We start from the raw sequence: 25,361 nt of genomic DNA on the forward strand, positions 1-25,361 counted from the left end.
TGCATTAGTATCAAGTATAAGACATTTTTATATTGTTATAATTTTTTCTTAGTTGCAGGGGGTTGTCACTTCAAAACTTATAATATCAAATTGTTTTCTGATCTCTTTTACAAGTTGTTCTAGTCTCCATTACAGGAAAAACAAGGGTACTGTTGAACCTGATTTCTGGACCTGATTTCAATAGCTGTATTCCACTCTCAAGTATTTCCATTTGAATTTGCATTCTGACCTTTTTCACAGGTGAAGGAATAGCAGAAATCTTAGAGATTAAAGAATGGGTAACAAATAGAGCTCTTCTGCTGAGTAGGGCTTGAGAGAGTACAGTGATAAAACCATATATTGTTTTTGCTACTGTTTATTCTATCAAGCTGCATCAAAAATAAGGACAGAAGGGGCAGATAGCCAAGACTCTAAATGATGCCATGAATTATAAAAATGAATATAACCAAGTTGTCTGCAAAACCCAAACTTCCTCTGTGCTTTTAAATGTTTGCTCAAGGAAGAGTTTAGAGTAATTGTGCTCTCATTGAATGTAATGATTAAACTCCTATTGCTTTTAGAAAGATTAAGCATAAACTGAAATTGAGTGCTTTTGAAAATTCCATCTGTTGAATAACATTCCTCACACACTAATTGTGTACAGCAGGTTAATATACTGCTTGCTTTTATATTCTTTTAAAAGTTTACCTTTGCTTCCCACTCCATGCCAGCAACAGAGATGCCAAGAAGACACACCACAGTGATGGTCCCTATGATTCTGATGTCGTTGGACTCATCTACCATCAGTGTATCACTCTCCTGAAAGTGGTTAGAAATGTTATGAGAACCAGTCTTTCTCTGCCCAGCTGATGGGATCAAGTAGCAAGGTGAAATAGAAAGCAGTGAGCTGTCAAAGTTTCAGAGCTTTGTGAGACCAAGTTGGTATGTCATGTTCCAGCTGACTTTTTGCAGTTGGGATTATTTGGCTAATGGGATGTCTGTTCCTATTCTGATATTGAGATTCTTGTCAAGAAATGTATGAAATACATTCAAAAGGTAGAAATAATGAAGCAGCACTCTGTGGTATATATAGGCAGACCAGCTTCTTCCCTGCTAAAGATCCCCCTCAAGCCTTAACTAAAACATATCACCACTTACACAAATACATTATGTAAAACAAACACCACCATCACCACCCTCCCCCAAAAAAAGAAAAGCCACACAAAACAAAACTGAGCCAATTTAATCATATACATGAAACATCTGTATTTACCTTAAGAAGTTCCACAACAGTTTCAGCAAATCCAACTACATACATGGCAACTGCCACTGCATTTGCAAATGCAAAGATAAGGCCGATAGATCCACCAAACTCTGGGCCCAGACTTCTTGAGATAAGATAGTATGCTCCACCTGCAGACAGAAATAATTGTTATTTCAGCACAACTAAACACTCAGATTTTGTGCTTTTTTCCCCTCACATAACTGTTACTGGAAAAATCTGTGCTTTTTATCTCACAAATATAATCAGTCTTCGCCCTGTGTTAATAGGGGACGCTGCAGAAAAGCAATGTGCTTTATACTGGTTCTGTCTTCAGACTTTTCAGTATGGCTTTCTATTCCAGAAGTCTTTTTAGTGCATATTAGCATGCAAAACTGGACCTTGTTATAATTTTTCATGATGCATGATATAGTAACATAAAGAAGAGAGAGCTTCCAAAGTGAAGCTAACTAACTTTTAAGTAAGTTCTAACTTGCATGGGTCTGTCCCGATGTTAACATGGAATGTCACATTCTGTGGTACATTGTTTAAGTTCCTGCATCATAGTGATGCAGTGAATCTTTAATGTTTTTTGCATTAATTCTATACCCATTTCTATTTGCTGTTGATTCACTGGGAGAAAGCACTGCAAATATACATATTTTTTCTTTGCTTATAGCAGTTATCTCAAGTCCATTTATTCTTCTAATTCAAATCTGCAGAGAAGATCATATTCATGAGATCATATTCACTTACCTCCTCTTACTACTCCATTAGTGCAAATGGCAGACATGGAGATACCTGTCAATGTTGTTACTACTACACTCAGAGCAATAACTATGATTCCAAGACCTGAAAGATCCGAAAAAGAAAATACATGCAAGTGTATTCCAGTACCTGTTCTCCTTTAGGGATGTAGTAAGAACTTGCCATTTTCCACAGGGCTTAGACCAGACCAGTTAAAACTTAAAGGCTCTGAAATGCACCAAAACTTTGTTTCACAAATTACCTGACATGGACTTTCACAGTTGAATCATTTACCCATCTTCCAAGGAGGGGCTGAAATGTAAGGAGGGTTATAAAGAAGGCATTAAACTGAAGATATCCACTGATCTGCATCGGTCTTCAAAATGACAGGAAGAGATGTCTCAAGTTTGTTGAAGAGTGTCCAACCTGGAATGCTATGAATAGGAAAGACCAGCTGAAAGGTGAAAGAACTCCATGAAAAGCCAGAACCATCCCTTGCTCAGCAGTTGGCAGGAACATCTGAAATGTACTTTTCAGACTGAACTGAAAGCCGTGCTTTATTAGAAGTGACAGCTGAAACACGCCTGAAATTGTGATGAGAGGTGGCTAGAATTGTTACCTTCCAGTTCCACTAGCTGTGCCCTTTGGTTTATGGTCCTTCTGGTTTGTCTCACACCAAAATAATACATAAATACCTTCTGGGGCTTGAAAGCATTAGTAACCCTAAGATTTTTACCTCCACGGACAAACCCATTAGTTGCTATTGCAGAAGTTGACAACCCAGTAATTGAGGTTACCATCGTGGCCAGAAGAATTATGATTACTCCAAGACCTGTCAGTAATAAGAAGATAAAATATTTTACTCATGTTCCATGTTTCCTACAAATCATTCTTTCTTTAAATTGAATTTTCAGGCCAGAATCACAGCAGTAAACTGAAAAGATGGTTTGTGGACCACTTGCTGCTTGCCGAACATTTTCATGAAGTCTGTGTCACCATAGTAAATTACTCCCATCAGTCTTCAAGCAATGATTCTTTCTGATAGGAGTACTCTGTCCAGGAATTCTTATCATTTCCAAAGGATGGAGGAAACAAACAAACAGGCATCCCTTGACAAGGATGCTTATATCTACCTTTAACACACATCCTGGCTGTTTAAAATTGAGAGGCACATGAACCAGAGCTCTTGTGACAATTGTGCTGTTGTCTTTCATCAGTTAATGAAATGTTGAATCAGAGGAAGACTGACTGTATAGGTTCACAGTGCATGAGGACAAGGAGTCTGTCAGGCAGAGGACAAGACAAGAGTGGGAGCCTTCCACATCCTCATTTGCTAAGGTATCAAATGCTGGGCTTTCCCACTCTCTGCTTTCTGCCTCTTTCCCTGCAAAAAGTAGTTTTACTCTAACACAAAACAAACACTTGAAAATGGAAATACTGCTTTTTAGATGCCATTTACTTTAACAGGTGACCTGTAATGTATACTCATAAAGAACTTTTAGAATATAATTTTTTTTAGCTGATAACACAATGATAATCAAATATCAAAATATCAGTGATAGATGATTAGTTATAGGTAACTGGGTTTCAGAGTAAGACTGAAATCTGATAATGTTTCCAGTTTTTGCCTATATGGCTGGGTTTCTTTAAACTTTGTAAAACTGCTAGAAACCATATGAGCAGATGTGCTTTGTGTGATTTAGAATTGTACAAGCTTTGGTTTGAAGTGATTTCAGGAGGTCTGTAGCTCAACCTCCCAGTCATAGCAGAACTACTGCCAACACAGGATGAAATCAGTGATGACCTTGGCTAGCTGGCTCTTGAAAACCTCATGGATAAAGATCCCACGAAAGATCCTCTTTGAATTACATGTTCTGGGGCTAGACTACCTGCCCAATAAAACGTGTACAAACTGCACCTCCCAAGGTACAATTGCAGCCTTTGCTGTTACATTTCTGGCACTCCCTAGAGGAGTTTGTCTCTGTAGTTCCAGATCTCCTTTTTGTTTCAAGTCAGGTGAAGAAATAATATAATGTTTTTCTCTCAACTTTATTGCTTTTATTCTCACTTCTGTCTATGAGAAGGGAGGGAGAAAACCAGGAGAAAAAAGTAAATAATTACAGTTTGGTGCCAAGCGTGGAAACAGTTCTTAGTTTTATCTGAACTTGCTGAGGCTTATGCAATAACTGTCTTGTTTCCATAGGGTACATAGGCATTCACTGTGGAACTGGGAAATATACATTGTTTGTAGCTGTATTTATTGGCCAGGGCTCATCCAAATTGAAACTTAGATCCTACAATTGACATTGAGCTAGGAGTGCTGCAAACTTATTGATTTATCTGCTGTATTTCTACCATCTGACTTACAGATCAGATTCCTGAGTTCTGTTCATACTGGATGGTTATAGACATCCAGTCCCTGAATTAATGTTCTTTGCTGCTTAAATTACAGCCATGTTATCACAATCCTTTAAGATAAAGCAATGTAATGTGTGAGCTATAAATGATATATAACATAGTCTAGCATATTTAAAGTGATTTGAGCCTCTAATAAATCATGTTTATCTTACTGATTTCTGAGCTCTTACTATAGCTAGTCATGAAAGTGTTTTATGTGCAGGTCTGTACAAAAAATTCCAAATGGTCATTCCTTTTGGTCAGCTGCCATTGAGCAGGATGTGCTATGAAGGATATTGTTCAACCATGCAAATTTTGTGTCTGAGAAGGGGACTGACTTTAAGAGCTGTTAACTCTTAAATTGAGTAAGTTAGACTCATAATTTAAAGCAGTTTTAGAATTATTTGCTGTGTGCATCCTAAGGATACTTTTCAAGGGTGTTCTACTGCATTTCACAATTCATATTGTGATATGACATACATACATATCACATGTATGTGATATATAGGATCAGACATTTTGCTAATCTGATAGTAATACCTTCATGGGAAGGCTTTAATGATAATTTTTTAGAAAATATTTTAGCATTTAAGAAGAAAAGTGCATAAAATGAAGTGACTCAACCAAAACATCCTTGTTATATAATGTAATGTAACATAATTTTAATATTTGGGGCCAGATTTGCAGGTAGCATAAATTTGGTTTTCCCTGCCTTTGTCTAACCATTCCATGTATAGGTACAAATACAGATTTCAGAGAGTCCCCAAATATTAGATGGAAATAGCAGACTAGTTTTGGACTTCGAATCTTGTCAGAATTATTCTGTCCCTTTTTTTCCCTAGCTGATGATAGCCAGAGAGCCTTGCAGAATCCTATTTTTTCCCCTGTAAGAGCTTTTGCCCAAGACAGCCTATCAGGGTATGGAAATAATTGGGTTGTCTCTCTTTGGCCCTCTAATGATGGGGATGTAAATGGTGCCCAGATGGTGGTTTAACTGTCTCATTTAATTTCCATGTTAGTAGCAGTACCCGGTGAAATCCCTGGGCCTTGGTGATGATGAGCTTCCATCACTGTTCTCCTTAAGCAGCTTGGCTGGGGACTTAAAGCTTATTGCTTTTAAGGCATTCCAAAAATGCACTGAGAAATTATTCAAATGGAATTTGACATCTCATTTTCAAAAGTAAAAGTAACCCCCTTGCATAACACATGCAACTTAAAAAAGCAACAGCAGAGCAATAAACTGTAAGAAAGAAGAGCCTGCTTATCAATGAGTTAAAGTGGTAAAATTAAAAATGAAAGCAGGAAAGTTGTAACTGATGTTGGTGCAAATTAATGTTAAAATCTGATTAAAGTTTAGATTGAAATCCAGGCATATGGCTCCTCAGTAAGTTGTTCCAAAATGAATTACTCTTGCCCATGGCTATTCTCACACCTCAAAACAAAGTAATACTTCTTGATGATCTCAATAAGTTACTAAACTGCCCTTAAAAACTAATTTTGCATGAAACCCTAGAGCAAAGTCTTGGCAATATTAAGATGCAGAATTTTCATGGCAAGGCATATAGTTATGAGTGCCCTGGGCTGAATGTGCTCATTTGGTATGCATCATAAAATCAGAAAGCACCCTTTTGTCAGGCACAGTGCTGGAGCCAGGCATGGAGCACGGCAGAAGTAGTAAAGTTCTTCCGCTTAGTTCTGGATCTTTTACTGCTGGGTTGTTTTTTCTTTTCCTATTTGTGTCTCTGTAAGATTGTGATTTTTTTCTTAATAAGTGTTTCATTGTTATTTTTTTATTAAAAGCTCAGTCTCGCTCAAGTGAAACTTCTATGAAGTTACTGCTTTTTATTGTAAATGAGACTTCAACCATGCAAAATTTTGGAGAGGTTTCATTTCACTTCCATTGACAAGGACATAAATGATAGTATAGTCAATCTGATTTTGAGCACTGACTTTTATCCAAGTGCAGCAGAGCTGACACCCCTTAATATAACTGAATATTTCCATTCTGTGATTATCCAGACTGGACTATTTGCTGTCCTGCCTTTGCTGTTTTCTAAAACATCTCAGTGTCAGTCAAAGATCAGGGTCCCATTGCTGTAATTGTATTATCAGGCTTACAGAGGGACACTGCCATGGCAGCTCAGGTTTCTGTGCTTCCCCAGAGCAGTAGCTCTGAAAAGGGAGTTGTAGCACTCAGCTGTGGGACATTGCACCTCACTGAGCTCCTCTTGCACTGCTGGAAGCTCTTCCCTCTCTCAATGGTTTCACTGAACACTCTGCAATATACTGGATGGAGGCCTCGGGGCCCAGTCTGCCAGGGGTCTGGAATTTGGATTAATTGAATTGCACAATGAAGAAGCAAAGATACAGCACACAATGAAATGTGCTTATATCATTTATATAAAAGCTGTAGCAGAGTTTTTAAAGCTTAGTCTTTCATAGTACACTAGTATCAAGTGCTGTTCTGTAGTTAAAAATAACAAAATCCTGATGAGATGAGATCTCCTTCCAGTTCTGTTTTCATCTTGGCAGAGAAGTGTGAAGAAGTGTTGTTTATAGTATGTACATGACAAGGTTTGGGTTTCACAGATAAGCAAAGTGTGAACTCTTAAAGGTTAACTCTGTACGCACATATTAGAAATTGGCCCAAGTCATAAAGTTTACATCTGTTACAGGATCTAAATACAAATTTCACTAAAGCTCAGAAATATTCAAATGTGATGATCATATGCATAGTTAACAGATCTATGCCTCCAAGCAGTAATTTGGCTGTGAGTCTGGAAAATTCCAATAGTTTGGAGGATTAATGTCTTTTACCCTGGCAAGCATTTGAAAACATTATTTAGTTCAACATGCAAATGCACATCTCAGATTATATATTAATCGTGATCATGTATAGTTTATTCTCTTTATCCCTTTCACTGTTGAAAATGATATTAAATAAGATACATACCAATTCCTGCTTGACCTACAATCCAGGAAAGTCGAATAAAGAGCATCACACCCCAAATATTAAGCATGCATCTTACCTAGGTTTTAAAGAAAAATTCCTGCATTAGTTCAAGGTTGAAAGTAAAGTTGAAAACCAGAAGGGTGATAAAGTGCATTTCACCCCAAACATCCCTGAAGTCTGCCTCCCTCTCTTCATTCTTCAATGATTTAAGTGTAACAGAACTGATTTAATTTTCTGTGAATTGTTTTTTTAGAAATGCAGGTAAGTTTCTCACCAGCACACCCTTCACCCAGCCGAACTTGACAAATCCTGTTTTGTTTTCTTCTTCCTTGCTGGCTGCTGTCTCATCTCCAGCGCTACTTTCTCCATTGGCCACTCTCTCCACAGAGCCGGTGCTCACAGCAATGTTCTGGAGGATCACACAGAAAACAAATACATCTCTGGGCCAGGCAGAGGAAGACATGATAGAAAAGAATTCCAAAGATCCTATTTTACAGTCACTGGAGTAGAGAGCAATATTCTGCTTACACCAGGCATCAGCAGGTGGGCTTGCTGACAAGAGGAGGAGATGAAAGAATCACTTAAGCAGAGTAAATACATTATTACCTGATCTGATACTAACCTGTTTTTATTGTAAGCTATTCCACATATATGTTTTGTTGGCATGTTTGTAGAGTGTCTAACATAATGAGGGTCTTGTGGTTGGCCTCTGCATGCTCTAGCACCAGTGTAGGAATAATGCTAAGTGTAGAAATGGGGATAATTGCAAACAGTGAAAAGAGACCTAACTGAGTGCAGCTTGGCTAAATTCTGTGATGAAATCTAGTGTTTCCTGTTGAATGAAGTACAAACATAACTGCAGCAGCACATGGGTAACATATTCCTGAAAACAATTAGAGAAATGCCAGTGAAATGTAGAAATTGAATAATCTTTTCTGTGGCTTAGCCACAACTGGTGTTACCATAGTAGATTAGGAAATGCCATATTTATGGTGCAACAAGAGTGAGGAGCCCAGAATTTTAGATTGTTCACATCAGTTACAGATATAAATATGTATTTTATCTCCTCAGCTCTCTTGCCTCAGAATCTTTGATATGTTATATGTATTTCTTTTAGCTTGAATAGGAATTGGTCGTGGTGCTGAGATTTGTACTTCTTGTAATTGTCTTTTAATTTAATTTGATTTTTTTATTCAGAGCACCCACTGTTTCTGTGAGAAATTTGCATTAGGTTAGCAATTGCCTGATTTTTGTGGGTCTTCCTCAAAGGCCTTCAGGAAGGACCCTGCACATTGCCATAGTCTGGCAGAGAGTCAGGAGTGGGTACCACTCCTGGAGAGTAATCAAGATGCTTTTAGGCTTTGGTAGGTGATGAAGAGATTTTCAGATTAACTTAGCAGGTCAGGAGGAAAGATATCTGTGATTCTGGGAAACATGAGATTTTAAATCTTGGTTAACTTTAAGATTGTTTCTATATTTTGTCCATAAATTTAAAAATAGCTAACACACAAACCCAAAACAGACATAAAGACCAGCTGTATATGCCTCTTATACATAATGTCTGTAGTTGGCTTTTAGATGTCAGGAGTTGGCCCTCAAGGAGGAGGCTCTAGCCAAAATGATAGAAGGTTTTAGAATGCCTTTGACACAGTAAATCCCAGACTGTGCTCACAAATGAAAAATAAGTGACTGGATAATATGTTTTGACATGGGCTAAGCTTGGTGTCTATTGCCCTTCTGGCCCAAAGAGTGGGAATACAAAATCTGTTGGAAGCCTGTGACTTTGAGCTCCTTTGAGATACTTAGATAATTTTGACAATTCTTACTCTGAAATAATAATGTCTGTGTTTGCTCAAAATACAGTAAATGATTGAAGTCAATGAAGGAAGATTAGCAGAATAATATGACAGGCTTTTGCTACAGTGGTTAGAATTTCAAAGACAAAAAATTAAAAGGGCTTGGTCTTTGTACTTGAAACAAGTTGTTTCCTCTGTAGTTTGAATTAATTTGTGCTCTCTATGCCATTATCATAAATTATGGCCTTAAACCTTCCATAAATGCATTTTAAATTGGTGTGCTTTAGTGAATGATTGGTTATTTACCAAGCAGCTGTACCTGTGCTACTCATGCATTAAGGATGTGGAATAAAAGTGACAGAACATTTTGAAAAGCTACTAAAATAAAAAGTTTTCTGCTTTAAAAATCCCCCCAAAAAACCCTAACCCAAACATTTTCCTTTCCTTGTTTCAGAATGGCTTAGTCTTCATCTCTCCTGGGGCTGAAGATGATGAGCTCATCAAATCTCCATAACAAGTGTGGAGAATAGCCAAGAGGAAGAAAGGTTAGATTATTTTTTTATGTAGGGTAAATATTAAGCCCAAGTAATTATCACCAGCCATCAGCTGTGAAATAGCACTTAGACTATTTTTTAGGAATTTAATTGGCTTAATGTGTGCAAAAACTGACACATCTTGCTAAAAGATGACACACATTTGACTCCAGCAGTGTGGAAACTAGATATTTTAAGTTCCTTTCAGCCTGTCTGACATTCTGACATTTGAAAAATTACATATTAAAAAATGTATTTAATATTTATATTCTGATGTTAAGCCCAGCATCAAAGCACAATGGGAATGCTTATGTGATGTTTAGCAATCTGAAGTCAAACATATGCCACTTCTTATCAGAATCTCACAACAGGCTCTGACAGAACAGTTGTCTTCAAAAACTTGAGTTCCAAATCGGGGGCAAAGGGGGGTGGGATTGCCTTGGGGTATGGTGTGGTAAACCCAGACTTTAGTGGTTAAGTAAAAAAGGGATAAAGCATCTGCTTCAGGAGTGCAGCTTGGGCTATCACTGTGGCTCCTGTCCACGCTCAGTGTGGCACCCCCTCCCTCCCTGCCGGGGGCTGGAGCCCCATCCAGAGCCCGCACAGCCTGTGCCTCCTGAGAGGCGCTCTGCCTTCCCACACAGCCCAATTCCCCTTCCTACTAAGCTCCTGTTTGGTGACCTCGTGCTTGTTTATTCCTCAGCAAAAGCTCAGCAGACAGAAGTGATTTGTCCAAGGTCACCAAGTGAGATCATGGGACAGGCAGGAATGGGCTCCAGCCATGCTAATGGGGCATCATTTGTTCCAGAGCTGTGCTTGTGCTCCCAGACCTGGGCCACAACCCACAAAAGGGCACAGCAGGTTGCCAGTGTAACAAAAATCCCATTACCTATGACATTCACCTTCCTGTTTTGAAAGACATAAGATTATCTTTCTGTAAGATGCATACTGGATAGTGGAAAAAGTCTGGAAATCCCTAAGTTAGGTTATGCTTTTTTCTCTTTTCTTCTAACAGTCCCAATACGTGAAACAATTTTCTCTTCATTTTACTTTGTGGTGTAATCTGCCTTCTTTTTAATTATCTTTAAGAGGAAGCCTTAAAAAAAACCCTAAAAATTATCTTTTGTTTAAAATATACAAACTATTGAGAGATACAACAGTAAAACTCCCAGAATTTTCTGGTTACCATCAAAACTGAAAATCCTTTAATGTGCTGATGTTCAGTACATGTTAATTCAGCATTATGTTCAAAGCCAATATACAATTTTACTCCTATCTGGCCACTACTGAAGTAAATTATTTCTATAAAAGGATATTTCTTCTGAGCATGGAAATGTGTTTAGTCCTTTCAGTAGCAGTTTGTACATCTGCAAATGAGTAGGGATACTAAATTGGTATGTTCCCCTTTTTGTATCTGCTTTGTTTTCATCTTTGGAAATGTTTGTCCTTTTAAGCCATTTTACACAGGTCTATGGACAGCTTAATTTGAATAAGTCAGGTCAAAACTAGGAAACTGCCCTAATAAGATCCTAAAGAATCAGGTCCTATTTTACTGATGTCTGTATTTTTTCTTGATTTCATTACTTTATATTAACCTCCATAGGAAAGAGGAATCGCCAGAGAACAGAAGTCTGAACAAGATCTGGGCAAGCATTCAAAAACCAGCATTCAGACCTCAAAAGTATGAAGAACTGAGCAGAATGGGGATGAGAGCTTGTTTTTTGCTCAAGTTTTCTCATTTCACAATTGTCTAACTCAAAAAAAGAACAGGAGGTTTTGCTGCATATTGACACTTTTAGTCTCAGTTTAACTATAGCAATGGTATTTCTCTTTCCAGCCCTGCCCTGATAAGTGCATATTAACCTCAAATTTTTTCACTGAATCAGCACCTGAGAAGTGTTGTCTGCTATCCCTCAATACCCTTGTTCTTGATTCCTTCTTTCTGTTTGGATTTGTCACAGCAACAAGCAGGTAGTGCTCTGGATATCTGATTCACTGAAATTGCATTTGTTTCACATAATTTTTTTTACAATGCTTATATTGGTTAATGAGTAAAATGGAGGAATCTGTCAAAATTAGTATGCATTGATGTAAAATTCAAGTTCAGAATAAGTGTGAATTGTGTAGCTTGGTTAAAGTATGAATTGACATTCACCATCTGCCATCCTAACTCTTATGTGAAACAGAAGAGATTTGGTAGATCCATACTTTTAGACAAGATTAAGCTATGTGTTTCTGCTTATCAAGTACATTACAAATACCTTTTAATAAACATCTTTTCTTTGAGCAGGGTGCAGAGCAGAGAACAAACTGCAGCTAGCAAAGGAAATATGGTAAGTAGTTACTTGCACTTCTTCTCTTGGGCAAGGTCCGTGAATTTAAGGACTTTCTCTTATTAATAAACAGAATTAACAGTCTGGAAATGGAATAAAGAAAAATTATATCTTTCCTTTTCACTTACCTTTGCCAGTTGTTCATGAATTTCTAATAAGCTTGGTCTGTTGAGCTTATTCCCACTGACGCTGCCAGTGTTTCTATAATAATCAATTTTGGGAACTGGGTCCATTGTGTTATGGCCAAAAGTTTGTAGATAATACATTTTACTGTGAGTATCATAGGGGTGTAAGCTAGCTTCTGTTTTCTCCCCATTTTGACGGAAATTGTCATATAATTCTCTTTTTCCTGGTCTGTAACTGATTCTTAGTCTGTTGTGTTTTTCATCAGTAAAAGATGTTTCTTCATAATGTGGTGGGTCAGAGCCCACATCCTCTTGGGTTGTTTCATTGTTGTCATGGTCTTCATTAATGATGTTAACTTGAAAGCGATTTGCATTTGGATCCAAGAAAACGTTTGGTGCGTTGTTCATTGACATCTTCAGGGGTGCCACAGACTTAGGTCACTGATCCCTGACTCTTCTGTGGCTGCAGCCACACAGTTGCAGATACAGCAAAGGTTTAGTGCTGTTGCATATCAGACCTTTGCTTCTCAAATAATGAAGGGCTGGGAATTTTCTCTTGAATCTCTAAGCAGTCTTCCTGATGTTGGCTGCAGGTTTACTGCTATAAAAGATACAAATAAACTATTTCTATTATCTTGCATGGTTAGATAAGTTTTCCACCACAAGCTCTCACCATGCATCCCTGAGACTGTCATCCTATGACTTGTTGAGTAAAAACATAGTTGAAGCCAACACAGAGCTTGTGGAGATGTTCCATCTGTGATGGATGCAGTTGACCCTCTAACCAAACCAAGCTCCAGAGGAGGTAAAGGCCTGAGCTGTAAATGGGCCAAGAACACCTCTAGTTTCAATCTGTTTTATGAAAACCCATGAAAGAGCAGGGTGGCATGGTGAGAATCCATGTACACAAGCTTGGAACATGATCATTCTATTAACACATGGATAGTGTGGGGCTCACTCCTCTGTAGCCTGCTCCCCCAATCCCTTCCAGGAGGGTTGCTCCCTCTATGGTGCAAATGTTAAAATCTGTTTGAGGTACAGGATTTGCATTTGTCCTTGTTGAATGTCATGAGATTCCTGCTGGCCCATTCCTCTGGCCTGTCTAGGTCCCCCTGAGTGGCAGCCCGTGGAGAGGTGAACACACAGCTGCATAATCTGCTTCTCACCTCCTCTTTCCCACACAGTTCTCCTCAATGAAAATACAGAAGCAAACAAAAACTCCAAGAGAAGAAAGGGTATGTATATTTAGGGCCTTTAGTGGGTTAAGTACCTTTGCAGCAATTTGAAGTATGGCTTAGAAAGCTCTGAAATGAGCTATTGAAATGATGGCAATCATTTGTCTTGAAACATATTTCTAAGGGGATTAGGGAATGTGATTGTATAGACCTGTATAATTCAGGAGGAGCCCAGCTTGTTCAAAACCAGAGCATGCTTAGACATTGAAACTTTGAAAGCATTTGTAAAAGCAGAAAGTTTTAGAAACAAAATGTATCTTATAAACAAATATATGACCTGAAAATCTGGATAAATAGGCCCATTGCAGACATTTTTTTAAAGTTCCATATTTTTGCAAGAGGTTGGACTAGATGAACTGGTAAGAATTTTTCAATTTAAATTTCTCAATGACTTGGACCTTTGGCACGGAAAGATAAAATATGACATCAATATTTATAGCTTAGCACCGTAAATTTTCTCTAAAATCACATATCCAAATTATAATTTGAAGAGCTGATAATCAGATATCTTCCATCTTCAGTATGAGTTACAGCTAAAGCATATTTTCTTATTTCTTCCATCAGCTATAGGTAATATTCTGCTGTCACCTCTCTGCTAAGACACCACTTTGTCACTCCTCATATTTATGTTAGTTTTCCTGCTTAATGTTGTATAAGCCTCACAGCAACATATTACATTTATTTAGTTTATTTTACTTCTATTGGCTTTGTATTATTATTGTTATTATTATTATTACACATTTATGATCATGGTATTCGGCTTCCTTCAGCCTTTTAAAGTTGCAAGAAAGTGTTTCATCTTCAGGCATGAAGGAGCAAAGACAAATCCTCTGTCACTGAGGTCAGTGAAAATATTTGTTTCCATCTCTGTGACTGAATGAAATCCTGATTCTTTGATGACAATGAAACATTTGCTACCAAGTAAAATGATTCTGTCATTTCATTGTCTTATTACCATATTATTGTTTTGCTAGGAAAAGTAAAATCTCTTACCTTTCTGCTGTTCTTGAAAATAATACTTAGGTTTTCACAATTTATTTCCAGAGAGCTCTGATTTGTCATTAACTGTTTAGTTTTCCAGCATTATGCATATATAATCAAGGCTACCTTATTCAGGGTAATTCAACTTACCATTCAATCCTGTGTTTTTAGGGAAGGACAATCTGCCTCTTTTATTCATGCATATAGTGTGACCCTCTCTTTGAGGCATTGCAGACTCTGCCTTATTGGCCAGATTTTTCTCCTGTTTAATATACTGAGTAGGCCATCCAATCCCTCTCTTTCAAAACATTTCTAGATGGTGATTTAGAAAGGCATTCTAGCTTGTTAACTTTTAACCAGCAAATGTACCTATCCATTACAATTACTGGGTTTATGGCATTGCGAAATTTCTGAGGGGGCCCGAAAATACTTTTGTTATCTCCATTTCCCTCCCCACTATGCCTGATTCTGCACAGATCATACTCTGTCTTTCAGTTCTGCATATATAGTCATGCAGATAACAGGAGTTCAGGACAGGATCTGCTCAGTGCTTATGCAGAAGATTCAGTGAAGTCAGTGGGATCATTCTTTTGGGGTCCTCTTGTCCTACATGCAGTTTTAAACCATTTACTCCTGACCCTATTTAAAGTTTTACTCTGTATGTTCAATAAGCCTTTGAAAAATTCTGTTCTCTGTATTGTGTCTGGGAAGGCTGACTTCCTAGTCTCTTTGGAATGATGAAAAGAGCAGGCAGGAAATTATGAAGCTTTGCGATTAGAAGGGAATTAGATAATTTGCTTCCAGCAATAGATTGGGTCAAGAACAAAAATAATAAGACAATATTGGGGTTCTTTGGATATGTTTGCAGTGTTTGCTGTATAGTTTAGAGATAACTGAACTATATTTAACCCAGATAGCTTAAGTACCTTCAGCACTCTAACCTGACAGCCCAGAGCTCAGCTGTGCTGATTAGATGTACATTAAAAGAATGGCAGTGTCAGGTCTCTGCAGTGGATGATCCTATCCAGCAATAACAGATCACATGAATCATTGTACTGATATCTACCTTGGATTTTATGGCTAAATTGACTAGGATAAATGCAATATACTGAGTCTCTGAGGGTCTGGATTTTTTTCTTGTGTATAATCTGAAGCAGTTGAAAGCCCTTACATTCAAAAAATTGTTTATGTTTTGTAATTTAAATGGACCAGTGTAGATTAATATTGGCTGTTCATCTCTTGTATTTTTCAGACAGGAGATTAATGTCCTTCCCTGTACAATCGAGTATTTTATGTTCCAAATGGCACTTGAGCTCTGCTGTTCCACTGTCTGCCTCTGCCTAGGATATAGGGCAAAAGGAATAATATGTATTTTTCAGAATACAGGAAAAAGAAAACAACTGCTGTAACTGATCTCCTTGTCTCAGCTCCTCATTGCAAACAGATCTGTTTAGCAAAAGTGACAGTGCCTAAAATTCTAATGCCAGCCTTCTTAAAAACGGAATTGAATTTCTGTCAAGTACTGTCACACTTGCTAAACAGCTGTGTGTATGAGGGTGACCTTGAATATCCAGATTTGAATCTCTGCTTTTACTCTTCCACTTCTGCTTTGATAGGATCTCCCATGACCAGTTCATCAGTAACAGTCCAGATCATACACTGTGCACAACTGCTGGAGCACAAGGAGGAGAACCAGCTGTGGAGAGTGCTGGAGTGTACAGAGCTCTGGACCCCATCCCTCCTTGAGGGCTGGGTAAAAATGGGTAAGCAGCATGATTGTGTCTGCTTTGGCCTAATTGGTGTATTTACTGCTGGGAGCTGTTAACCAGACAGTTTAAGTTCCACTTTAAAGTGAATCATATTCTGTAACCAAGTGGAATACAAACATGGACAGGCACCTCATCTAAGCCACAACCATTTGTTGTCCTCCCCTTTTGTATCCTCAGTGTACATGTATAGACACTGAGTTTCAGAAAATTGTGTTGAATGAGGAGGGCAGGGGGCTACCACTTAAACATTCACCATTCATGAGCCTGTCTTTTTCTTCAGCCTGTCATGAGACACAGTAGATGTGAGATCTTCCTCTGAAGAGCCAGATTTCATCTGATTCTTTAAATACTGGCCATGGTAACTTTCTAGTGATTTTTTGGTATTTTTTTGCTATTAGCCATTTTTTGTCTACCATTCCACTGTTGATCAAATAAAAGCAACATGAAGTACCTTTTGAGTTTGCAACAAATATTTATTTAACAAAATGGATGCCACCAACATATCTCCAAAATGCAGGTATGTATAACAAATGTAACAACAGTTGGTTTCCAAAATGAAATCAACATCAAATTTAAGGCAGGATATTCTGTGAGTTTTCATGCAAGAGCATATTCAAATGTTCCTTTATCCAACCCCTCAACTTCATCTTCCCACGTGGAAGAAGGCATACTGCTGTAGGGGTCTAGCAAGATTTTGAAGCATCTGATAATTAGAAGTCCCAAGAAAACACACAAAATCCCCACAAAGGCAAAGCCAGTTTTTTGTTCCAAAGTCAGAGGGAAGGCAGACATTTCGTTGACACTCATACTGGCTGAAGTGTTGCTGCAGTAATTACTGCTCATCCTTGGGCATCACATCCTGGTGGCTCTGTGGGATTTTCACCTCTATTGCTTCTTTGCCTGCATAGAAATATCAAATCAGTATGGTTAGCTCTAAATGGGGTGCATGCATCTGAGCTGTAACATATGAACATTTGAAAATGAAAACCAGCTTGGATTTTAGAAGTGTCCTGTTGTTTTTTCACATACAAATTAATGTGATAAAATTGCAACTATTAGCCTCTACACACCATTCACTTACTGGCCTCTGTTTTGAGACAGCAGACTCACAATTTTCCTGCTTTCTGTCTCCTCAAAACAGAAATTTCAGTTGTTGCAAACAGCATTTTGTCAGACTGGGCACAAGTCTACAGATTGTGATTTGGCAAAACTCTCTAAGGTCTCCACATGCAGAAAGCCAGTATGTTTCCTGAAATGGCTTTACATCTGTGTGCTTAAACTAGTTAAACTTGCATTGACCTCAAAGGCAATCTCAGTTAAATAGTGTGGATTTTACTCATTTGATTTAGCTCAGAATCTACGTAGATAGATCCAACTTGTGAAACAAAAGACTGTGTGTGCACAGTCTGAAATCTTGGGCTCCAGTTTCAGAAAAAAATGCTGGGTGTATTTTGAGCTTGTAAGAAAGTGAGCAGATTGCTAAAATCCCTTCACCTTTCTCTATACCCGTCCATTCTTGTGTATGAGTAAAGATTGGTGGAAGAAGAGATAACAGAATTAAATTCCCTTCCCCTAAATCTTGCTTTCATTTGTTTCTTCACCTTAGTCTTCCCCATACACATCCTGCCATTTTCACAGGCACAGTAAACAGGAGATGTGCCCCTGCTCCTCGGGGGCTGACCCTGACGTGTGTCCTAGAGAAGCAGGATGCTCAAGCAACTCCACCCCATTGCTGCCAGGAGAGCTCTGCATGTTTCCAGAAAGGAGAAACTTCCTGTATTTGTCTTTTTAAGGTGATTTTACCTATAGATTTTAGTTGGGGGTGAGGATAATTTGCTTTATTTCACATTTTCCATCAGATATTGCAATCACATCTTTCTTTTGTATCTCTAGACAGTGGGAGAATTGGAAGGCTGGGACATCAAAAGTGCCAAAGGACAAAGACATTTTTATTGTAAGGTTAGAACTGGAGGCTTTCTGGCTCTTGCTAACACCTATTTAACGAATGTGCCTCAGGGAAGACTCTTTTTATTAACAATTCAACCTCTTTTTCCCCAGGGAATTGCCAGTATTCATTTATTTCTTGGCAGAGTAATTAGGCCACTCAGAGCTCTGTGCTGCCATGGCTACACTGCTTCAGGTGCCTGCACTGCTCAGCCAGGTTAAAGGGAGTTCCAATGTCTGTGCTCTGTACTGCAGCCATGGCTGAGAGGAGCCATACTCTGAGTCAGCCTACAGGTGAAAACAGCAGAAAAAGTAAAAATAACTTTAGGTATTCCTGAGCAGACAGAAATGGACAGAACTTTTATCTTGTTTGATGTCTCCTTTCTCACTTCAAAATTTGTGGGTTTTTTGACTGTTATCCTAAAGAACAAAAATTTTAGAACAAAGAGCAAAAGGGCAAAACACAAGTATGTCTTTTTTTTTTCCAATAAAGCTCAGTATAGTAGATATTAAATGTTTCCTGTTAATCTTTACAAATTTACCAGAGCATAACAACCAATGTCCTGTTTATTCTGTAGACCTTTGTATGAGATCTTTCCTTGTTTTGAATTATATTCTGCTCTTTGAGTCATGCTGTTTCAATTCCTGTTAAGCTGGAAGAAAGATCCAGATACAGCCTATAGGAATTAGAAATAATGTCAACAACCATTATTTTCTGAAAATACATCATAGGTAAAGCCCACCTGCTATATGAATTTTCATTTGGCATACTTCCAATTTTTCTAATTAATTTGACCTTCTGCAGGAAAAAAAAAATTACAGAAAGTTCAATACCACAAATTTATGTTAGAAGTCAGTTGATTTGAACAAAAGCCAGTCAAGGAAAAAAAATACTTTCCAGAAGTTCTAGAGTAATGGGTTATAAAAATTAAAAAGTCTTATACAGGAAAATTATACCTAGTCACTGGTTGGAAAAGCCAGACCCAAAAATCCCAGTTGCTCTCTTGAAAGATGTTGAGAAGAACGTCAGGGGTAGGCTGGCCATGGAGAACCCTGAATTTGAGCTGAGTCCAGACAAATAGGTTTGTGTTTGACATAACATTACTTCACCACAAAGTAATTTTCCAAGAATATGACTTCCAGTCCTAGTAATTTTGCAGCTTACACACTGGAATTAGATGAGATTTGTTTGTACATTATGTGCTTGTCAGGAGACATTATGGGACAAATCTCTGTGCAAAGCTTGATTGATGCTGAAATGTGCAGAAATTGATATCTCAGTCTTATTTAACAATAGTTTGCCTGAAAAAGCTGCATGAGAAAACTGTGTATTTTGCCTGGGGGGGATTGGTTCTGGGAAACTCTAATGTGCAGCTTTGTGTTCTTCTGTTCCTTGTCCTGAATTTCAGAAACTGTAATTGAAGCCCTAAAGTTCACAGGAAATTTTGTTCAAATTATTTATCCCCAAACCCGTGGTACCTTGAGTACCTTTTGTTGCTTTCACATTTCAGTGCTGCACACAGGTTAGATGTCCTCTCCCAGTCAGTCAGACACCTTTTCATTTGCTGCAGTGTATCTGTCAAAGTCCTGAGTCAGAAGACACTGCATGCTAACTAACCTGGCCTGGATCCCAAAATCCTCCAAGATAGCCTTTAGGACAGCATCGTGGGGACAGGCATTGTATCATTTATAATCTGCAAAGCTAGACTTATGGGCTAGCCCTAGACAGAGCTTGATCTTTTTTTTACAGGTGAGAATTCTTCTCCTCCTTTGATTCATTACCCATATAGACACTGGCAAAAAGAAAGGCTTCTTAACATCCTACTGTGAAATAAAAGGCCACTGGAAGTCCTTCTGAGGCCAGAAGAAACAATCTGAATCCTCAAGAAAATAGGAATGAGGAAAACAGCTTAATACTGAGCTGAGAAAAACAGAGGTATGAGCTGGGGGTGCTGGCTGCACCTGTGGGGGGACGAAGGGGAACACCATGGGCACTAGGTTTTGTGAGGCAGCTGGAAGGAAGATGTTGAAATTCTTATTCTAGCAGAATCACCACCTCAATTCTACCAGTATTTTGTGTGAAGATCCCAGCCTCAGCTATTTGGTGGTTTGGGGTGACAGGGTGTCATTTTTTCCAGACCTTTACTCTCAGGTTTACAGAGAGACTTGAGAAGATCAAGAAAATAACCAGGATAATCTTCCTGGGGTTCTGGGTTTCAGTCCTTCTCTCACAGAACCCCCTACAGGATTTTTTCTAGTGGCTCAGTATTCAGGAAACTGGTATCTTTACACCATCTCAAGCTGGGAATATTCATCCTCTTGGCATGAAAAAGCCTCAGGTGCCTAAACCCTCACTTCCTAAATGACAGTTTGGAACAAAATTGACCACATTAGTGGCCATCTGTTCTCTTCTTGGATGTCTACAGCCCAACTGCTTGTTCATGGATGTGGTTATTCTGAAAGTACTTTGAATAGCTTCAGTCCTGAGCTTGTGCTTGAATAACAGCAGACCTAACTTGGAAAGGGACATATAAACAAGCATTCTCTGGGAGCTTTGGAAGCACCTCATTTGCCCTTAGCTATCTGTTCAGGGAAACAAAACTGTATTGCAGAAATGCTATTACAGAAATTGGTCATAGAAGGTGGTAAGAAAAAATTATTAACAATGAAGAAGTCCTATAAAATAGACTAGAAATATAAATCAGCATGAATATGAAAATCTCTGAAGAGTCTGAGCTACCTGAGTTAATAACACATGTGCAGAAATGCTGCAAAAGGAGCACTGTGACCACACAGCTGACTTGTCATACTCATGTGCTCACTGCATGCTTGTATTCTCTAAATTGCTGGGGAGAGCACTGTATCTTCAGGGTATGGGTTCTGAGACATTCAGGGAGGTGAAAGTAGGAAGGCCATGGCATGGATGCTCAGCAAATGAAGGCATGGCTTGCAGCTCTGCAAAGAGAGCCCCACACAGTGTTTTTGCAGCATGTCTGGGTGCAAGCAACACTTTTCCACATAAACAGCATTCCCCTGCAAAGAAGCAGCAGCCGAGCTGTGACACTTCCAGCCTTCCAACAGGGAATGAATTGCCAAAATGAGATTTTATCTGTAGCAAATATATGAGCCTGGATTCTTCATTGGATGAGAGCTTCTGTGCTGTGAATTCATATACGTGGTCTAGATTTGAGTAATATAGAGATGCAGGAAAATGAAACGTTTACTAGCATCATCCTTAACTTGGGAATGTGGAAAAGTGTTGCCTGCTTCCCAGGGGATGGAGGCTGAGACAGACCGAGCACCTGCAAAGCAATTGTTGCTGTAGGATGGATGGCGCGCCCAGCCTTCGCTTTCAGCGGCCCCGCTGCCCCGGGGAAGGCAGATTTCGGCGCTTACCCTGCCCCGCTCCCCCCGCCGCCCCGGCTGCCTCCCTCCGTCCCTCCTGCCCCGCCGGAGTGCGGCCGGGCCGGGCCGGGCCGGGCGGCCCCGCAAGGTCAGCCCCGCGCCCCGCCCGCCGGCCCCGCCGCGCCGCCCGCTACGAACCCTTGTCCTGCGCGCCCGCGCTGCCCATGGTGGCGGAGCGCGGAGCTGGCCGCGCCTCCGGCCCGCCGCGCCGGCTCTGCAAAGTCCAGGCTCGAGTCCCGACGGCTCGGGGCACGGGGGGGTCCCGGGTGCCCCGCTCCCGGGCGGCGGGGGCAGCTCGCCCGGGCTCCCCTCGCCGCCCGGCGATGCGACCCCGCCGGGAGATGCTCAAGCCGCCCTAATTAAAAAATTAAACACGGCCGCTGGTGCTACCGCCTCCTCCTCCACCTCTTCGCCCGCCCCTTTCCATCGCTATTCAGCCGCGCTCCTCTCCAGCCCCGCTTTTCACGGATTAAACCCAGGAGCGTGGAAACTTCCTGCAAAACACTACGTGCGGTGCATCGGTAAGGGCCGGGCCGGGGCCGCTGCGGAGCGCGGCGGGAGCAGCCCTCCCTCCTCCGCTCCGCTGCCGCCGCCCAGGCCGGGCACCGGGGCCTCGAGGGCCCGGTGGTCTCTGCAGTGCTGGAGAACGGGGCTGCGGTACCCGCAGGAGGGGCTGCATCCCTGCCGGCCCCGGTACCGCCGAGAGGCGCAGCCCCGCCGCCGGCGCCGAGCGGGACCTGTGGAGCCGCGCTGGGCGCGGCGGGGCCGCTGCTCGCCCCGAAGCAGCGGGCAGGGTTTCACACGCTCGGCTGAGTGCGCCGTGCTGAGCCGAAAGCCTCTTAGGCTGTGCCCGCAGTGTGGCCTCGGGTCCTCCCAGCAGCGCTAATAGTAATAGCCATTAAAGCATAGAGCTCGCTTTATATCCTTTCATTAGCCGTGTTTAGCTGATGCTGGTTGTATATTAGAGATGTTTCTATTTACCACAACAGCAAGCGTTTATGTTGGATTAGGAAAGAAGATTCATTTTCCCAAAGCTGGATGTGTATATATTGCATTAATAAATCACAAATCTGTTTCAAATGATAGTGATTCCATATGTGTAAATCACCAGGGTGAATACGCCCCTGCAGGGATGCACGTGGGTCAGTGACACAGGACTGTCTCACACTGTCATGCATCATGAGACTTATGGGACTGCTGTAGACCTACTAGCAGATTTGCTTCTATGGAAAATAATTTAAAAACTCCTCATGTTTCTTGCTATATGCAATAACACTATGGTAGGTTAAGCCTTCTTGAAACGATCTGGGGGAAAAAAGGGTTTTGCCTTGCCTGCCATTTTAATGCCTGATTCCTCTGCTGTGACTGCAGTGAACTTCCAAGCACTGAGTCAAAATACAGCTGTCTCCTGCTTTTAAAACTAATGGTTAAACTGATAGTTAACTATGTACTTGCTAATGGTTATTGGTTTGATTTTCTGATGCTGCGTGATTAGTCATGTGATAAACAATGTCTGTAAATCAAGCTAATTTTTGAAGTGCCTCTCATATTTAAAGATCCATGAAGACTTTATAAATAGATAGTTTTAAATAGTATAAGATTGTGCTTTCTGAATATGTATATAGAGCCCCTACTGTTCTTAACAAGCTCTAGTTTTCTTTTTTAGCCCTGTCCCTGATTTGCTTGGGAGCCCCATGAAGTCTCACTAGACTGGAAGCTGTAGTTTGAAATTTTGGGAGGAGCAAATAGAAGATCTCAGAATTTCAGAGTGCCTCCTCAACCTAGTATAATTCAGGGAGAGTGACAGAAGTCCAGGGATTCATAATAATTGCTGAACTTTAATATACTTGGAGAACCTTATTGGAAATATGACTTGGGGAGTAGCCAGGACCACTCTGACTATTGTGGCTGGGAATGAGGGACAGCATTGACAACAGAAACACATTCTGAGGGGGTGCTTCTTGCCTCTTCTGCCAGAATTTAGGCGTGGATGCTGGGCCTTTCACTACCATTTTCCTGGAAAAGGTTTACTTGTGGGATATTACTCCTTATTGATACATTATCCTTTTGTCTTGTTATTCTTAGAGGATTGAACTTGAAGAATTTTTTTTTAACACTGAAATAATTGTCCCTCTTGTACTCTGGCTTGGCAGAAGTTGCTGAAATTGTGTGTTTATTTCTAGGAATCTGACACTCACGTTCCATTCTGAAGACTTCTGACTTTAAATATTGAAGATCCACTCTGGAATTGAAACTGGAAAAGAAACTGGCAGCCAGCAATAGGGAATGAGTCTCCTTCATCTACCAGTTGTCAGCAGACAAGTAGCACTGTTTTTCTGTTCAAGATGGTATATTTTAAAATGGAAAAGTGATGGGATAACAATATTTTTCTACATTTCATTTCTTTTTCACTTGAAATTCACAAGTTTTTCTTTTGGGAGAAGATTTTTTGGTAGGGCAAATGGGTAGCAGTGTATGTGAATCATTCTGGATATATGGATAAAGGGAGAGCTCACTACTCTTTGCTTTCAATTTCTTTATCAGGATCCATCTTTTGTATTCAACTGACAGTTACTCTCATTTTCATCTGACTTCAATCATATTTGCTGTTGATTTGATCCTTATTTAGGGAGTGCTGTGTTTCCTCAAAGGAGAGCCCTTGATCACAAATAGAGATTTTCATAATGATCTAGTAATTTGTTGAGTTGGCAAATTCAACTGGCCTAATTTAAGGTTGGGCAAGACACTTAAAGCCAAGTGGGTGCCAGTGAGTGAAAGGCAATGTGGAAGTCTTAGAGCTATTAGCTGGTCAATACTTTTAAAGTTTAAGGATCACTTGAGTGGTGTAGGTGTCAAGAAAATGTAACTGTTTTGAGGGATAACTAACTCCCTTGTAACTTGCTTTTCAGCTTAGCTTTAAACAGCTCTTTGCATGTTCGTTTGCAAGCAAACTCTCCCTTCAATTGCTAGAAATTTTAAATGGGCTGAAGAGGGTAAAGTCAAGGAAGAATATTGTGCACAGAAAAAATGGATCAAGTTGAAACTCCCCTCCCAAGCAAATTTAAGCAAGTTTTTTGAGAATATGCATAATCAGGAAGCAATAGTATATAAGGGAGATAAAAGCAGTAATATAGGCACATAGCAAAATCAGGTGGATTATCTATTAATTTATGTATTGTTCACAGTTGCAACGTGGAATTATTTAATGTAATTTAATTCAAGGTATTTAGCATTTTTAAAAGAATAAATATCTATTCTACCATGTTTTTTTTACATAGTCTTAAAAGATCTGAATCTCTATTTGTCCTTGTTCAAAGGCTGTGCTTTTACTAGTCTCTGACTTTACCAGCAACACAGAGTCTCCAGCCCTGTGGGTCTGTAGGGCACTGCTTTGGTGACTGCTGGGAATGGGGCTGAAAAACAAGTCCTACAGAGCAGTCTCCCCATGTTAAACGTCTGACTAGGTCCATTTCAATTAGGAAAAGTGTAGGGATTCAGAAGAAGGTTGAAAATCACCCCATTTGAGTCCAGTCAGTGCCAGTGTTGGGGAAGGTGGAAGAGTGCATGAATACAGTGAAAACCAAGAGTGCCACCTTGTGTGGGTGGGACGGGAGAGTTCGTCCATGAGGAGGCGAAGGGCCCCCGGTGCATCTCCAGCTCTCCACCCCGGCCAGCTGGGACAGGGCAAAGGGAAGGGTGAGTTCCCTTCAGACATGCAGCACAGAGGTGTTTGCTGCCTCACTTGAAAGGCAGAGGTGGTGGGTATGTTCGGGGCACTCAGCCTGACAGTGGAAGAAGGACCAACACAAAAGCAGGTTGCTCAGTTTTTTCTTTCATAATTCAGCAGCTACAGTAATGCCTGGGGGAAGAGGGGTAATGTGAATTGTTTCCATGTAGGAACAG

General features: G+C 40.1%; 2 protein-coding genes and 1 long non-coding RNA gene across 5 annotated transcripts in view; 1 reads left to right on the plus strand and 2 right to left on the minus strand.

Annotated features, from left to right (window-relative positions):
• The window catches only part of SLC12A1 (solute carrier family 12 member 1), a 41,585-nt gene extending 29,047 nt beyond the window's left edge, over window positions 1–12,538 (minus strand). The window contains exons 1-6 of one of the 2 annotated variants that reach the window (XM_054272663.1): window positions 12,128–12,538; window positions 7,612–7,746; window positions 7,338–7,413; window positions 1,997–2,092; window positions 1,253–1,392; window positions 688–798 (exon numbers count right to left, since the gene is read on the minus strand). In XM_054272663.1, coding sequence (XP_054128638.1) covers window positions 688–798; window positions 1,253–1,392; window positions 1,997–2,092; window positions 7,338–7,413; window positions 7,612–7,746; window positions 12,128–12,538 — 969 coding nt within the window. Of the gene's footprint in view, window positions 1–687; window positions 799–1,252; window positions 1,393–1,996; window positions 2,093–2,723; window positions 2,820–7,337; window positions 7,414–7,611; window positions 7,747–12,127 lie in introns of both variants that reach the window. The other variant, XM_054272662.1, reaches the window with a different exon arrangement.
• LOC128934793 (uncharacterized) lies at window positions 717–19,004 on the plus strand. Its single transcript, XR_008482886.1, has 7 exons — window positions 717–866; window positions 7,692–7,880; window positions 9,588–9,678; window positions 11,957–11,999; window positions 14,130–14,200; window positions 15,957–16,103; window positions 17,748–19,004. It is a non-coding gene; the product is annotated as an uncharacterized LOC128934793 (long non-coding RNA).
• CTXN2 (cortexin 2) lies at window positions 16,576–22,026 on the minus strand. Of its 2 annotated transcripts, none has more exons than XM_054272664.1 (2): window positions 21,597–22,026; window positions 16,576–17,009 (listed from the first exon to the last, which is right to left on the minus strand). In XM_054272664.1, exon 2 carries the CDS (start codon window positions 16,950–16,952, stop codon window positions 16,707–16,709), a length of 246 nt encoding a protein of 81 aa, XP_054128639.1. In that variant the 5' UTR covers window positions 16,953–17,009; window positions 21,597–22,026; the 3' UTR covers window positions 16,576–16,706. The 2 variants fall into 2 exon arrangements, with proteins under 2 accessions (XP_054128639.1, XP_054128640.1); XM_054272665.1 differs by lacking the exon at window positions 21,597–22,026 and adding an exon at window positions 19,011–21,418.
• Between the last annotated feature and the right edge of the window lie 3,335 nt (window positions 22,027–25,361).

The sequence above is a fragment of the Melozone crissalis genome, unplaced genomic scaffold (assembly GCF_028551555.1).
Source record: "Melozone crissalis strain CALT ecotype California unplaced genomic scaffold, PUWL_Pcris_2 ptg000014l_1, whole genome shotgun sequence".
Classification (NCBI taxonomy): Eukaryota; Metazoa; Chordata; class Aves; order Passeriformes; family Passerellidae; genus Melozone; species Melozone crissalis.